The sequence below is a fragment of the Pelobates fuscus genome, chromosome 2 (assembly GCF_036172605.1).
Source record: "Pelobates fuscus isolate aPelFus1 chromosome 2, aPelFus1.pri, whole genome shotgun sequence".
NCBI lineage: Eukaryota > Metazoa > Chordata > Amphibia > Anura > Pelobatidae > Pelobates > Pelobates fuscus.
In genome coordinates, this window is record NC_086318.1 from 425,175,567 (window position 1) to 425,189,494 (window position 13,928).

The following is a 13,928-nucleotide window of genomic DNA, read 5'->3' on the forward strand; positions in this document are numbered from 1 at the left end:
TCTGCCCACAGTCAGGTGTCTGTCAAGGACATGTTTGAGCGTAAGAAGCCAATGTCAGAAAGTCACCCCCTTGCCCAGCGTCTGACAGCTGGCTTGTCCGAACTATTAGCCCGCCAGCTTTTACCATACAATCTGGTTGAGTCTGAGGCGTTCAAAACATTTGTAGCTATTGGGACACCGCAGTGGAAGGTACCCGGACAAAATTTATTTTCACAAAAGGCAATCCCCAACCTGTACTCGATGTGCAATGTGTACTCGATGTGCAAAAGGAAGTAATGGCATGTCTGGCACACAGTGTTGGGGCAAGGGTCCATCTGACCACTGATACCTGGTCTGCAAAGCATGGTCAGGGCAGGTATATTACCTACACTGCGCATTGGGTAAACCTGCTGATGGCTTCCAAGCATGGAATGCGTGGCTCTGCAGAGGAGTTGGTGACACCGCCACGACTTGCAGGCAGGCCTGCTGCCACCTCCTCTACTCTTCCTACTCCATCCTCTTCCATAACCTCCTCGGCTGAGTCCTCTTCTGCTGCTGCTTCTTGCTCCACATCAACGGCTCCCCCTCCCCAGCTCCCCAGGTACTATTCCACATCCCGGATACGGGAGTGTCACGCCGTCTTGGGTTTGACTTGCTTGAAAGCAGAGAGTCACACCGGACAAGCACTCCTGTCCGCCCTGAATGCACAGGTGGAAAAGTGGCTGACTCCGCAGCAACTGGAGATCGGCAAAGTGGTTTGTGACAACGGAACAAACTTGTTGGCGGCATTGAAGTTGGGCAAGTTGACACATGTGCCGTGCATGGCAAATGTGTGTAATCTGATCGTACAACGCTTTGTGCATAAGTACACAGGCTTACAGGACGTCCTGAAGCAGGCCAGGAAGATGTGTGGCTTTGAGGAGGAGGAGGAAGACCAACCACAACAGGCATCACAGGGTGCTCGTTGTCACCTATCTGGTACCCGTGATGTTGTACGTGGCTGGGGGGAAGAACATACCTTCATTGAGATCACTGAGGAGGAGGAACGGGGAAATGAGTAGCTCGGCATCCAACCTTGTGCAAATGGGATCTTTCATGCTGTCGTGCCTGTTGAGGGACCCTCGTATAAAAAGGCTGAAGGAGAACGACCTGTACTGGGTGTCCACGCTACTAGACCCCCGAGATAAGCAGAAAGTGGCGGAAATGTTACCGAATTACAACAAGTCGGAAAGGATGCAGCATTTGCAAAATAAATTAAAAAGTATGCTTTACACAGCGTATAAGGGTGATGTCACAGCACATGGGAATCAAACAGGGGAAGAGGTGAAAGTCATCCTCCTCCTCCCACGACCACGCCGGCAAGGACAGGTCGCTTTAAAGACGTGTTGTTGATGGAGGACATGCAGAGCTTTTTAAGTCCTACGCATCACCACAGCCCTTCGGGATCCACCCTCAGAGAACGACTCGACCGACAGCTAGCAGACTACCTCGCCTTAACTGCAGATATCGACACTCTGAGGAGCGATGAACCCCTTGACTACTGGGTGTGCAGGCTTGACCTGTGGCCTGAGCTATCCCAATTTGCGATAGAACTTCTGGCCTGCCCCGCTTCAAGTGTCCTGTCAGAAAGGACCTTTAGTGCAGTGTCACTGAGAAGAGAAGTCGCCTAGGTCAAAAAAGTCTAGATTACCTCACCTTTATTAAGATGAATGAGGGATGGATCCCGAAGGGACTGACAGTGGGTGATACATTCGACTAAAAAAGGCCTGATGAGATGAGCTGCCTTGGGCTAAAAATGGTCCACACGCTGCTGTATTTTAGCTCTGAATGCCGGTTGACTTGCGTGACTTATCCGCCACCAACAAGGGTTCAAGCCGCAATGTTTTAGGGCACTTTCTGCCTGGGAAACAAACATAAATTTTTATGGCCGCTGCTCTACAGCAGCGGCTGCAACAATACCTAATTTTTCAGGCATGTATACATGCCTAATTTTTCGGCCCTCTGGTGCTGCACTGTGGCTTCAAAAACCAAACCAAAAAAAAGGCACATAACAGGGATTAAACTGATAGGAATAATACTACTTAACACACTACTCCTATCTGGTGGCACATTAGATTGCACGCGCAGTGCCCCAAATTTGAAGTAGGAGGACCGACCAAGCATCTTTTTCCATCTCCTGGTTCCTAAAATTGATGCCATTTACACGTCCCCTGATAGGGCGCCAGCTCGTTATTCTCTTGGGCGCCAGCTCGTTATTCTCTTTTTCACTTCACTAGGGACACTTTACTGCACTATGGGCACTTAGACCCACTCTTTGTCTTGCACACTGTTATTCCTAGCCAGCATCTGTGATGGGAAATCAGGCTGTCATCTAAACGTTTAGATTGAGCTTTAGCTTAGAAAACCTTGAAGGTGTTTAAGGAGATTAGGGCTAGTTTAGAGGATTCTTCTTAGACCTCTCTGAGTCTTTATAGCCCTTCTACCTATCCAGCATTTCTGGAAACTAGCTAAGAGAAAGGCTGTCTGTGTGTCTGTGATACATTTAACTTTATATCACCTTATTGACACTTTATCACTCCGGTCTCCATACTCTCTGCCTATACCCATCTATTTAGAGGGAATTTCCTTGCCCCTGCCAATATTATATAATAGGTCATAGTATTACCATTATTACACAATTAGGTCTCTGAGGACAGGTGTCAATCCATATCTGCCAAGTGACCCTATGTAGGAGGAACAGTCCCTATTCTGCTCTGTGTCAGTGTGTATCAGGGATCCTTAGGACAGGTGTCAATCCATATCTGCCAAGTGACCCTATGTAGGGGGAACAGTCTCTATTCTGCTCTGTGTTAGTGTGTATCATGGTCTCTGAGGACAGGTGTCAATCCATATCTGCCAAGTGACCCTATGTAGGGGGAACAGTCTCTATTCTGCTCTGTGTCAGTGTGTATCATGGTCTCTGAGGACAGGTGCCAATCCATATCTGCCAAGTGACCCTATGTAGGAGGAACAGTCCCTATTCTGCTCTGTGTCAGTGTGTATCAGGGATCCTTAGGATAGGTGTCAATCCATATTTGCCAAGTGACCCTATGTAGGGGGAACAGTCCCTATTCTGCTCTGTGTCAGTGTGTATCAGGGATCCTTAGGATAGGTGTCAATCCATATCTGCCAAGTGACCCTATGTAGGGGGAATAGTCCCTATTCTGCTCTGTGTCAGTGTGTATCAGGGTCTCTGAAGACAGGTGTCAATCCATATGTCAAGGTGTCAATATGTCATATGTCAGGTGTCAATCCATATCCATTGTGATTTAGGAATGTTAGGTGATTTCTGCCCTTTATGGATTAAAACCAGACTCTGCATCAACTGTAATTTTCCATGGGAGTTTTGCCATGGATCCCCCTCCAGCATGCCACAGTCCAGGTGTTAGTCCCCTTGAAACAACTTTTCCATCACTTTTGTGGCCAGAAAGAGTCCCTGTGGGTTTTAAAATGTGCCTGCCCATTGAAGTCAATGGCGGTTCGCGAACGTTTGCGGAAGTTCCCGTTCGCCGTTCGCGAACCGAAAATTCGTGTTCGTGACATCACTACCTGTAATACTATCTCGATTAATAAAAACATTTGATAGGGAAAAAAAGAAGTCCACAAATAATACTTTACTAGACTGGCCCAGCATATCATTACACACATTCTGCATCATATGCATATTCTGTAGCACTGGGAACTACTTGTTGTACTTTATTATTATATTTATAGTGCCTGCATGTGGCAAACATAACATGAAAGAGTGAGTGTTCACACGTATTACCATTTATGGACTTTCTACTTGGGCAGCTCATGCTGATTGGCATTCAATGTACACATATCAGAAAATCAACGATTGGGTAACAATGATGAGTCAGTTAAGTATTTCCTACCACTTCCAGTATATTTTTAGAATTTCATTGTGGTTCTACCTATATAAATGGGGAAAAACGACATGTGTGGGAGTCTAGATTATAAAGCATAACTTAATTTTTTTTTTATGTTTTGCTCAGCAACAAGCCAACAAACATGCTCCTGTAGTGTGGACGGTTGCTGGACTTCAGTTCCCCTTTTTGTAGCTGTGGTTGCATTATTTATTTTAAACACCTTTTTGTTCGCTTAATAATGACATTTCATGCTGTGCTTTCTGTCATCTCCCTTCCTTATTTTTGCTTGGGTGGGTGGATACATGCATTGAACAGTGATTCCTCTAAACTATCGTGATTAAAGGAATGCTTGTTGGTGTTTTTTAAGTTACAAAACACTTTACAAAATACTTTACTATTTTGGGATATAGAAAAACCCAATGCAAGCAAAGAATGTGTTAGGAAATACCTTAAAGGAAGACTCGAAGCACCATAACTACTACAGTGCATTGTAGTGGTTATGGTGTCGGGACTGGCCTGGCACCCCCACAGTGTAAGTAGTCAAACCATTTAGTAATGGTTAACTTCTTACCTGGCCTGCTCATTGGCTGAGTGTGTCAGCTAATTGCTCTCAGCCAGTGCTCTAAGTAGTGTAGTGGTTATGGTTATTTGTTTCAGATTAAATCTTTTTCTGAAAATAGTTTTTCATAGACAGTCAAATTTTGGACATAAAGCAGCTCAGCTGAGGAGGATTTTGCTACCGCAACAACTATTTCGAGAAATGAATCAGAAGAGCTAAGAGTATGGAAAACGGGCCAATCAGTGTACTGCAAACTACATACATCATATTTATAGTATGAATATATTTTCCAGTACACTTATATCCACTTTGTCCAACCATTTGGTTTACAAATCAAGGGAGAAAAAAAAGTAACCAACAGAGGGAAAAAGAAGAGGAGCGGTAAATAAAATATTTATATATTTATATTTTATATATTTCTTAAATACATACTATATAAATATAGATTTATTGTATGGCTCCGCCTTTCCCCCCCCTCTATTGGTCACTTCTCACTGGATATAAAAATCAACATGTAGTGACAGTGCCCTAGCCATCCATCATTCCTTTCCCATCAATCATCACATTTTTATTTCATCATGGGTGGAATTCAGAATCACAAATCAATATGAACATGCTTGGCCATTGTGCATTTAAGTTGGTTTGTGATTCAGCTACATATTGACTTGGAGTTTGGGAATTCGAAAGATCACCTGAACGGCCCAAATTTGGACGAGTTACAGTTTGGAATGAAATCAATCTCCAAGTCTAAAAAGGACTCACTAGTGAACAATTCTCTGAATCCAAACAGCTGCCAAATATTTTGTTGTCCACCTTCAACTGTTTTAAACTGCTGGCTATTTACAAAGGGCAAATTAACATTGTGCAGCCATGTTTGCTCTTTTGCTTGGCTACATTCAATAAGCTGTTCAAATAAGCCAAATCTCTACATGAAATGTACTAATGCCAGAGAATCTTCTTCATTCTATAACCCCTTTTCCCTGATGCACACTGAGGGTGAGCACCATCAAGTCCCAGTTTTCCTATCTCTAAGCCATGCAATAACCCCAACTTTAAATCCCCCCAAATTGTACACTGCCCTTAGTAGTGTTATTTTTCCCTTATCGCTGAGACTTTGGGTTGCCATTTTATTACTATTCAATAACCAATATTTCTGGTTCTATTTTCAGAAATATCTAACTGCTGCCATAAGGTTCAATTGGAAATAGCAGGAACCCATTTAGCTCAGTGAATGATTTGAACATTGTATATGTTTTATTATTATTATTACTATTTATACAGTGCCAACAAACACAGCAGCATTGTACAACAGGTGGGCGAACAAACACTTATAAGCTGAACTGAAGAGAATGGAGCCAAACAAAAATCAACAGACATAACTAGAGGTTTTTTTTTGTTTTGTTTTTTAAATAAACCCAATAATTGTTAACAATTCAATAAAAAACAAATTCTAAAAAAGGTAAAATAATTCTTACCCATCCTTATAGGAAAACAAGCCAACTAAGATGTAAAGATACTATTAAATTTAGTTTTAATTATTATGGTGTCAGCTTCAAACAGTGACCCTGATAATTCATACATTACATTGTGCTGTTTGTGTGCTTCGAGAACTGGGTTGGGAACTGATCTTGTGTCTGTAGTGCTTTTAGATAAAATGATGACAAAGAACTCCGATGGGCTTACAGTCTAATGACAATAACGTGTATGTGTATGTGAAAGTCAGCAGTGGTGTAATTGAAGAAGATGGTGAGACAATATGGGAGGGCTACTTGGGAAACACAGTTTCAGTTCCGAGCAATTAAGGAGTCAGTAAGACTGTGAATTAATTAAGTAATTTAAGTAATCTAAGAAAATTAAAGATGTTAAGACAGAGCAGAATGGTCTGTAAGTAAATATGAAACAAGGGGCTTTCATGCAGGAATTCATCATTTGTAGAACATTAAGTTGTACAATCATCTGGTAGCTGCTATGTTCCAGAAGTTGGTTAATCCTAGTTACTTTAGTTAATTATTCAAATATCTTAACTGAACTTTCATAAAAGTAGCACTAAACATGTCGTTTTATGCAACACTGACCAAGAAAACTTCCCTTTCGTTTTGGAAACCACAGAAAGTCATTTATTTAGAGAAGAGTTATTCGACCGAATCCATGTCAAGAAGTGAATAGTTCTATTGATTAGTAATTCAATAATGGCTGAATAAAAAAATGATCTAAAAACTATCAATGACCACAAGAAAACAATGAAATAAATCCAGAGAAGCGATCAGCTACACAAACAATGTATCTATCCAGGCATGCAGGGCTTAAAGTGTCTATTCTGGTGTTAATTCTGTTTATTCTAATGTAACAAAAAGTATTTCTGGGAAATTCTTAAATTATATGAGGACGATCATTGACTCTGTAACCTAATTTACCTTTTTGACAAGATATCCTTCTCTTATCTTCTGTGGTTCCCTCTCCATGCTGAGCCTTTTCTTCAGTAGTCTTAAGGATGACAATTGCTGTTGGTGTTGTGACAGATGTGCTGTTGATTAATGTATGTTGCAGCCACATCAGCTTTCATAAGACTTCTAGCAGCCAATCGCATTCAGCCGAAGCAGTTCCTTTTTTCTAGAGTTCGGGGAAAACCCAAGCAGAAGAGGAGGGTGTGACCATAGAGGTCTTCATACTGAGACTGCCATAAAACCAAAATATTACTTCAAGGAACCCACCAGTTATCTGGAAAGAAGAACACACAAGAAGAAGCAAAAAGAGACAATGTGTCATGCAGTGTTTAGAGTGACAAATTATTCTGCAGAGCTGTACAGCGCACAAACATACAAACGATGAAGAGGGGTGGTTGGTGTACCCTGGATGACAGGCAGACGAGAAGTGCACACAGAGGTTAAAGGAACTATATGTGTGAAGAGTGTGTCCTCTTTTTTCATCTTACAAAAACTTCAGATTTCAATAGAAATTGTCACTTTTATAAATTAACCTGTCGATCAAACAACTGGCTCTTTTAATTCCTGGTTGTTTAGCTCAGTTTAGCTAAACTCAAAAGGCAGCAATTGCCCAGAGCACCTGCCTTTTAGAGGGCTTCTCAGTGAGCTTCATTGGGAAGTCTGTGATTGGACAGCCACAGAAAGTCTGGGCGGGGCTAGAAGAGGAGGGCTTGCAAAGGCAGCAGACAAGAGATCTGCAGGTTTTGCAAGTTGTTTTTAGATAGATCTTATGCTATCTGTTAAAGATTGGAGGTAAACCTGTCAATTAACATTTGCTTTAATACAACTGTCAAGAAAAAACTAAAAAAATAAAAACACTTCAGTCTTCAGTGAATATTATTCTAGTCACCTAGTTTTCTTCCCTACCCTTAGGGTATATATCTCACTCCTTCTAGAATGTAAACTCATTGAGCAGGGCCCTCAACTCGTCTGGTTACAGTTTTGTGCTTGTTAGTCCACCCATTGTACAGCGCTATGCAGAATTTGTTCCATTTTATTTTAGTCAAGGAATTAGTCGAATATTTGCAGCAGAATAGTAGCTAATTAGTTCATTTGTTATTTGACACAGTTATACAGTCATTCATGGTGTAATGTTTTACTTTTATGTTCTTTTCTCAATATAGGATGTAACATTTTTACTTTCTAATGATTTTACTCACCGGTGGCCTGCCCAATGTTTTTTGCAGGCCCAGTTGCACATAGCTCATAGTTTGGTGACTTTACGCTATTATATGTTCATGTCTATAACACTTGACATGAATCTTGCCATACTTGTTTTGCATGTGAACTATTATTTTACTCTTCAACAAAATAAATAAAATGTGCAGTTCCTCATGACATTTTAGGCTCTACTTCTCATCCTGAAGTCTCATGTTCTGTTTCACACAAAATGTCACTGTCAATTTGTGTATGATGCCCAGCACACCAAAAATTAAAGGGACACTATAGCCACCAGAACAACTACAGCTCATCGCATTTGTTCTGGTGAGTATTTGTTCAGGTTTTTTTCTGTAAACACTGTCTTTTCAGAGAAAATGCAGTGTTTACATTACAGCCTAGTGATAACTTCACTGGCCACTCCTCAGATGGCTGTTAGAGATCCTTCCTGGGTCATGGCTGCCTAAAATGCATCCAAACATTCAGTATCTCCTCCCTCTGCATGCAGACACTGAACTTTCCTCATAGAAATTCATTGATTCAATTCATCTCTATGAGGAGATGCTGATTGGCCAGGGCTGTGTTTGACTTGTGCTTGCTCTGCCCCCAATCTGTCTCCTTCACAGTCTAAGCTAATCCTATGGGAAAGCATTGTGATTGGCTCAGAACAACACTTCTGATGATGTCAGCAGACAACTTGCTATTCTGAGGCAGACCGGGTCAGAACCAGCAGCTTCAAGCTTGAATACAAGTAAGATTTTACTATATTTAGGGAGGCAAGACACGGCCAGGGGGGCTAGATGGTGGTTTTAACACTATAGGGTCAGAAATATATGTTTGTGTTTCTGACCCTATAGTGCTCCTTTAAAAATGTTTTTTTTTAAAAATGAAAAAAATAAAAAGATTGCAATGCCGTGTAATCCTCTACACAGAAATGAAGCACTAATACATACCATCCAGGAGAGGGTATCAGGAACAAGAACTAAGTGATTAAAGCTCAAGGGAGTATGCAGAGCATAGCAATCCCAAGTGTGATGTAGCAGTTCCCTCCAATAACGAGACAAGGCTACGTATTGAGGGTCAAGAAGAACTCTGGTTTAATGACAGGGACTCTGCTTTTATGCAGTGCTCCCCTGCAAGGGAGACGCCCGCAGGCAATTAGGCAGTAACCAATCATATATCGGTTACATCCCACATATTCCCTCCCCTCTGCTTGGGAGATAATTGAGTTTCCTACTGTATCTACTCAATTATCTCCAAGCTAAAACGTATACATTTTTATACATTTCTATAACTTCTAAAATATACATGTCACAAACATAAAACATACATTTTCATAATCAATCCATTCAGGGGAACGACATATTTAAAAAATGGCACAAATCAGACCAGGGGTTCAAAAGTTACCAAAAGTATTTTTAAAACCCACTGCCAGCATGGCTTTCCGGCCCAAACCAGTTTCAGAGTCTTCTATCCTGGAGATAATTGAGAAGTAATCCAATTATCTCCAAGGACAGAGGCAAAACTCCATTAGCCACATGGCAGACAAAGGACAATAAAAGACATAAAAATACATACTGTTCAATCGCCATGGAGCCAAAGTCTTTCATACAGTCTTTCAGTATATAGCTGGGCTCCATGGCATAGCTATCTGGGGTAGCATGGCTTTAACTGTCCGCAGAAAGGCACAAATAAACCTTTCGTCAGGGAAAATAACAGGTTTGAACTGCAGGGCCATAGTCGCAGGGCAGGAGGCTAGCAATAAGTCCTCTCCAATGCCCAGTGGCAAATGGCAGTTTGTCACAGTCACCTAAATTACTTTAGCTAAATAAAGTTTTAGTGTATAGATCATCCCCCTGCAATTTCACTGCTCAATTCTCTGCCATTTAGGAGTTAAATCACTTTGTTTCTGTTTATGCAGCCCTAGCCACACCTCCCCTGGCTATGATTGACAGAGCCTGCATTAAAAAAAAACTGGTTTCACTATCAAACAGATGTAATTTACTTTAAATAATTGTATCTCAATCTCTAAATTGAACTTTAATCACATACAGGAGGCTCTTGCAGGGTTTAGCAAGCTATTAACATAGCAGGGGATAAGAAAATCTTAATTAAACAGAATTTTCAATAGAGCTCTCTTTACAGGAAGTGTTTATGGAAGGCTGTGCAAGTCACATGCAGGGAGGTGTGTCTAGGGTTCATAAACAAAGGGATTTAACTCCTAAATGGCAGAGGATTGAGCAGTGAGGCTGCAGGGGCATGTTCTATACACCAAAACTGCTTCATTAAGCTAAAGTTGTTCAGGTGACTATAGTGTCCCTTTAACAGTGCAGGAGACATTCTTAATTAAACATAATGTGCAAATAATTTTTTTTAAACATTAGATGATTGTTTATAGGAAGTGTTTAGAAAGGCTGTGTAAGTCACATGCAGGGAGGTGTGACTAGAACTGTGTTAACAAAATAATTTAACTGCGTAGTGAGCATGTTCTATACACCAAGACCCTCCATAAATCTAAAATTGTTTTGGTGACTATTGTGTCTCTTTAACCTTGTCACACTATTCTGTTATTTCATGTTTTAACCAATAGCTTTGTGTACCTAATCTAGCTCTGCTACACCTAATTTTTGTGTTTTTAGCCGTGCTCTGTCTTCTGCATAGGGTTATTCACTAATGAATGAATTGTTGAAATCCAAATTTTAGGCCAAAACATCTTAAAGGAACAAACAATACAGGCACCATACCCACTAAAGCCTGATGTAGTAGTTATGGTGTCAGGAGTGCACTGTGCCCTCAGAGTGAGTACTCACATTTTTTGAGAACAGAAGTTTCCAGGGTCACAGGAGGAGTTGATTGGAACCCGGAAAGGCTGTCTAACCTTTCTCAGATGGTTTGCCTACTTACGGAACCAGGGCACTCCTGACATCATAACTATTTTTTTGTCTTATTAAAATCATCTAAAGTTTGAGAATTCTTCAAATAATGCTTATGATTTTTTTTTTTACTAGGAACCAATCAGAGTTCACTCAGAACTAGAGTATATAATCAAATCCTCCGGAATACTTGGTACTGTAATTATATAAGTGGAAGTAACCTAAAAATATGTGCAGCCCAGATTGGTTAACTTTCACTTCCAATAATATGTCTTCTTGGTAGAAGAAGCAGGTTTAGAAGATGTGAGACTTTGAACGTTTTTCTTCTTCCCCTTTTTACGATTTCATGTACTTTTCCATTTTTTTCCAGAGCTTGATTTCAAATTGCTACTTGATTCAGCATTTCGAATGTCAGCCCAGAGTTCTGTTCTTTAATTGGCAAAAATAACAGATACTGGAGATGTGACATCACAATCCCTCGCATTTCTTAAGAAATCATTCCTAGGAATGTAGTTATAATACTTTCAGCCATTTTATTAGCCACAGTCTTTTACATTTGAATTTAATGACTATTAAAAATGAAACTCAATGAATAAAACTCAGTGTCTATTACTACATATCTGATGTGATGTGTCCATCAAGTTCAATCTTTCTCACATCTGTTTTTGCTGTTGATCCAAAAGAAGGAAAAAAAATAAAAACAACAACTTAAAGTGCTTCTAATTTTGCAACAAAGTAGGAAACAAATCCTTCTTAACCACAGAATGGCAGTCACCGCTCTTCTTTTATTAAGAAGCTGTTTTCCTACAACTTAAAAATCATTCCCCTAAATATCATGTTTTGCAAGTCTTCATCCATGTGATGTTTAAACACCTGTATAGACTCTAATAAAACCACCTCTTCAGGCAGAGAATTTCACATCCTATAGTTCTTACTGTAAAACAACAACTTTACTTGATTGATATATGGTTTATATTTATTATCATGTTGTGCTCAATTTATACCTGTTAAAGGAACACTATAGTCACCTAAATTACTTTAGCTAAATAAAGCAGTTTTAGCGTATAGATCATTCCCCTGCAATTTCACTGCTCAATTCACTGTCATTTAGGAGTTAAATCACTTTGTTTCTGTTTATGCAGCCCTATCCACACCTCCCCTGGCTATGATTGACACAGCCTGCATGAAAACAACTGGTTTCACTTTCAAACAGATGTAATTTACCTTAAATAATTGTATCTCAATCTCTAAATTGAACTTTAATCATATACAGGAGGCTCTTGCTGGGTCTACCAAGCTATTAACATAGCAGGGGATAAGAAAATCTTAATTAAACAGAACTTGCAAAAAAGAAAGCCTAAATAGGGCTCTCTTTACAGGAAGTGTTTATGGAAGGCTGTGCAAGTCACATGCAGGGAGGTGTGACTAGGGTTCATAAACAAAGGGATTTAACTCCTAAATGGCAGAGGATTGAGCAGCGAGGCTGCAGGGGCATGTTCAATACACCAAAACTGCGTCATTAAGCTAAAGTTGTTCAGGTGACTATAGTGTCCCTTTAAATTCAAACGCTCCACCCATTCATCTTAACCCAGTACACCAATCTTTAAACAAACAATATTACCTTACCGAAATATAAGGAGTTGCTGAGCCTGGTGGCTTCTACCGTGTTTCTCCGAAAATAAGACCAGGTCTTATATTAATTTTAGTCACACAAAACACACTAGGGCTTATTTTCAGGGTAGGGCTTATTTATTTACGGTACCGCTATGTAATTAATCCACCCCCCCTTTAATTAATCCACCCCCTCTAATTAATCCACCCCCCTTTAATAAATCGCACCCCCTCTAATTAATCCACCCCCCCTAATTAATCCACCCCCCCTTTTTAATAAATCCACCCCCTCTAATTAATCCACCCCCTTTAATTAATCCACACCCCTCCCTAATTAATCCACCACCCCTTTAATTAATCCACCACCCCTTTAATTAATCCACTCCCCTTTAATTAATTCACCCTCCCTCTAATTAATCTACCCCCTCTAATTAATCCACCACCCCTTTAATTAATCCACCACCCCTTTAATTAATTCACCCCCCCTTTAATTAATCCACCCCCCTCTTTAATAAATCCACCCCCTCTAATTAATCCACCCCCTTTAATTAATCCACACCCCCCTCTAATCAATCCACACACCCCCTCTAATTAATCCACCACCCTTTAATTAATCCACCACCCCTTTAATTAATCCACCACCCCTTTAATTAATTCACCCCCCTTTAATTAATCCACCCCCCTTTAATAAATCCACCCCCTCTAATTAATCCACCACCCCTTTAATTAATCCACCACCCCTTTAATTAATCCACCACCCCTTTAATTAATTCACCCCCCCTTTAATTAATCCACCCCCATCTTTAATAAATCCACCCCCTCTAATTAATCCACCCCCTTTAATTAATCCACACCCCCCTCTAATTAATCCACACACCCCCTCTAATTAATCCACCACCCTTTAATTAATCCACCACCCCTTTAATTAATCCACCACCCCTTTAATTAATCCACCCCCCTTTAATTAATTCACCCTCCCTCTAATTAATCTACCCCCCTCTAATTAATCCACCACCCCTTTAATTCATCCACCACCCCTTTAATTAATTCACCCCCCTTTAATTAATCCACCCCCCTCTTTAATAAATCCACCCCCTCTAATTAATCCACCCCCTTTAATTAATCCACACCCCCTCTAATCAATCCACACACCCCCTCTAATTAATCCACCACCCTTTAATTAATCCACCACCCCTTTAATTAATTCACCCCCCTTTAATTAATCCACCCCCCTTTAATAAATCCACCCCCTCTAATTAATCCACCACCCCTTTAATTAATCCACCACCCCTTTAATTAATCCACCACCCCTTTAATTAATTCACCCCCCCTTTAATTAATCCACCCCCCTCTTTAA

General features: G+C 40.4%; 1 protein-coding gene across 1 annotated transcript in view; it reads right to left on the reverse strand.

Moving 5' to 3' along the window:
• Positions 1-6,989, reverse strand: part of PLEK (pleckstrin) — a 32,138-nt gene extending 25,149 nt beyond the window's left edge. The window contains exon 1 of the mRNA XM_063441518.1: positions 6,861-6,989. Within this exon, the coding sequence (XP_063297588.1) occupies positions 6,861-6,908 (48 nt within the window). The 5' untranslated portion in view covers positions 6,909-6,989. The remainder of the gene's footprint in view (positions 1-6,860) is intronic.
• Positions 6,990-13,928: the final 6,939 nt, after the last annotated feature.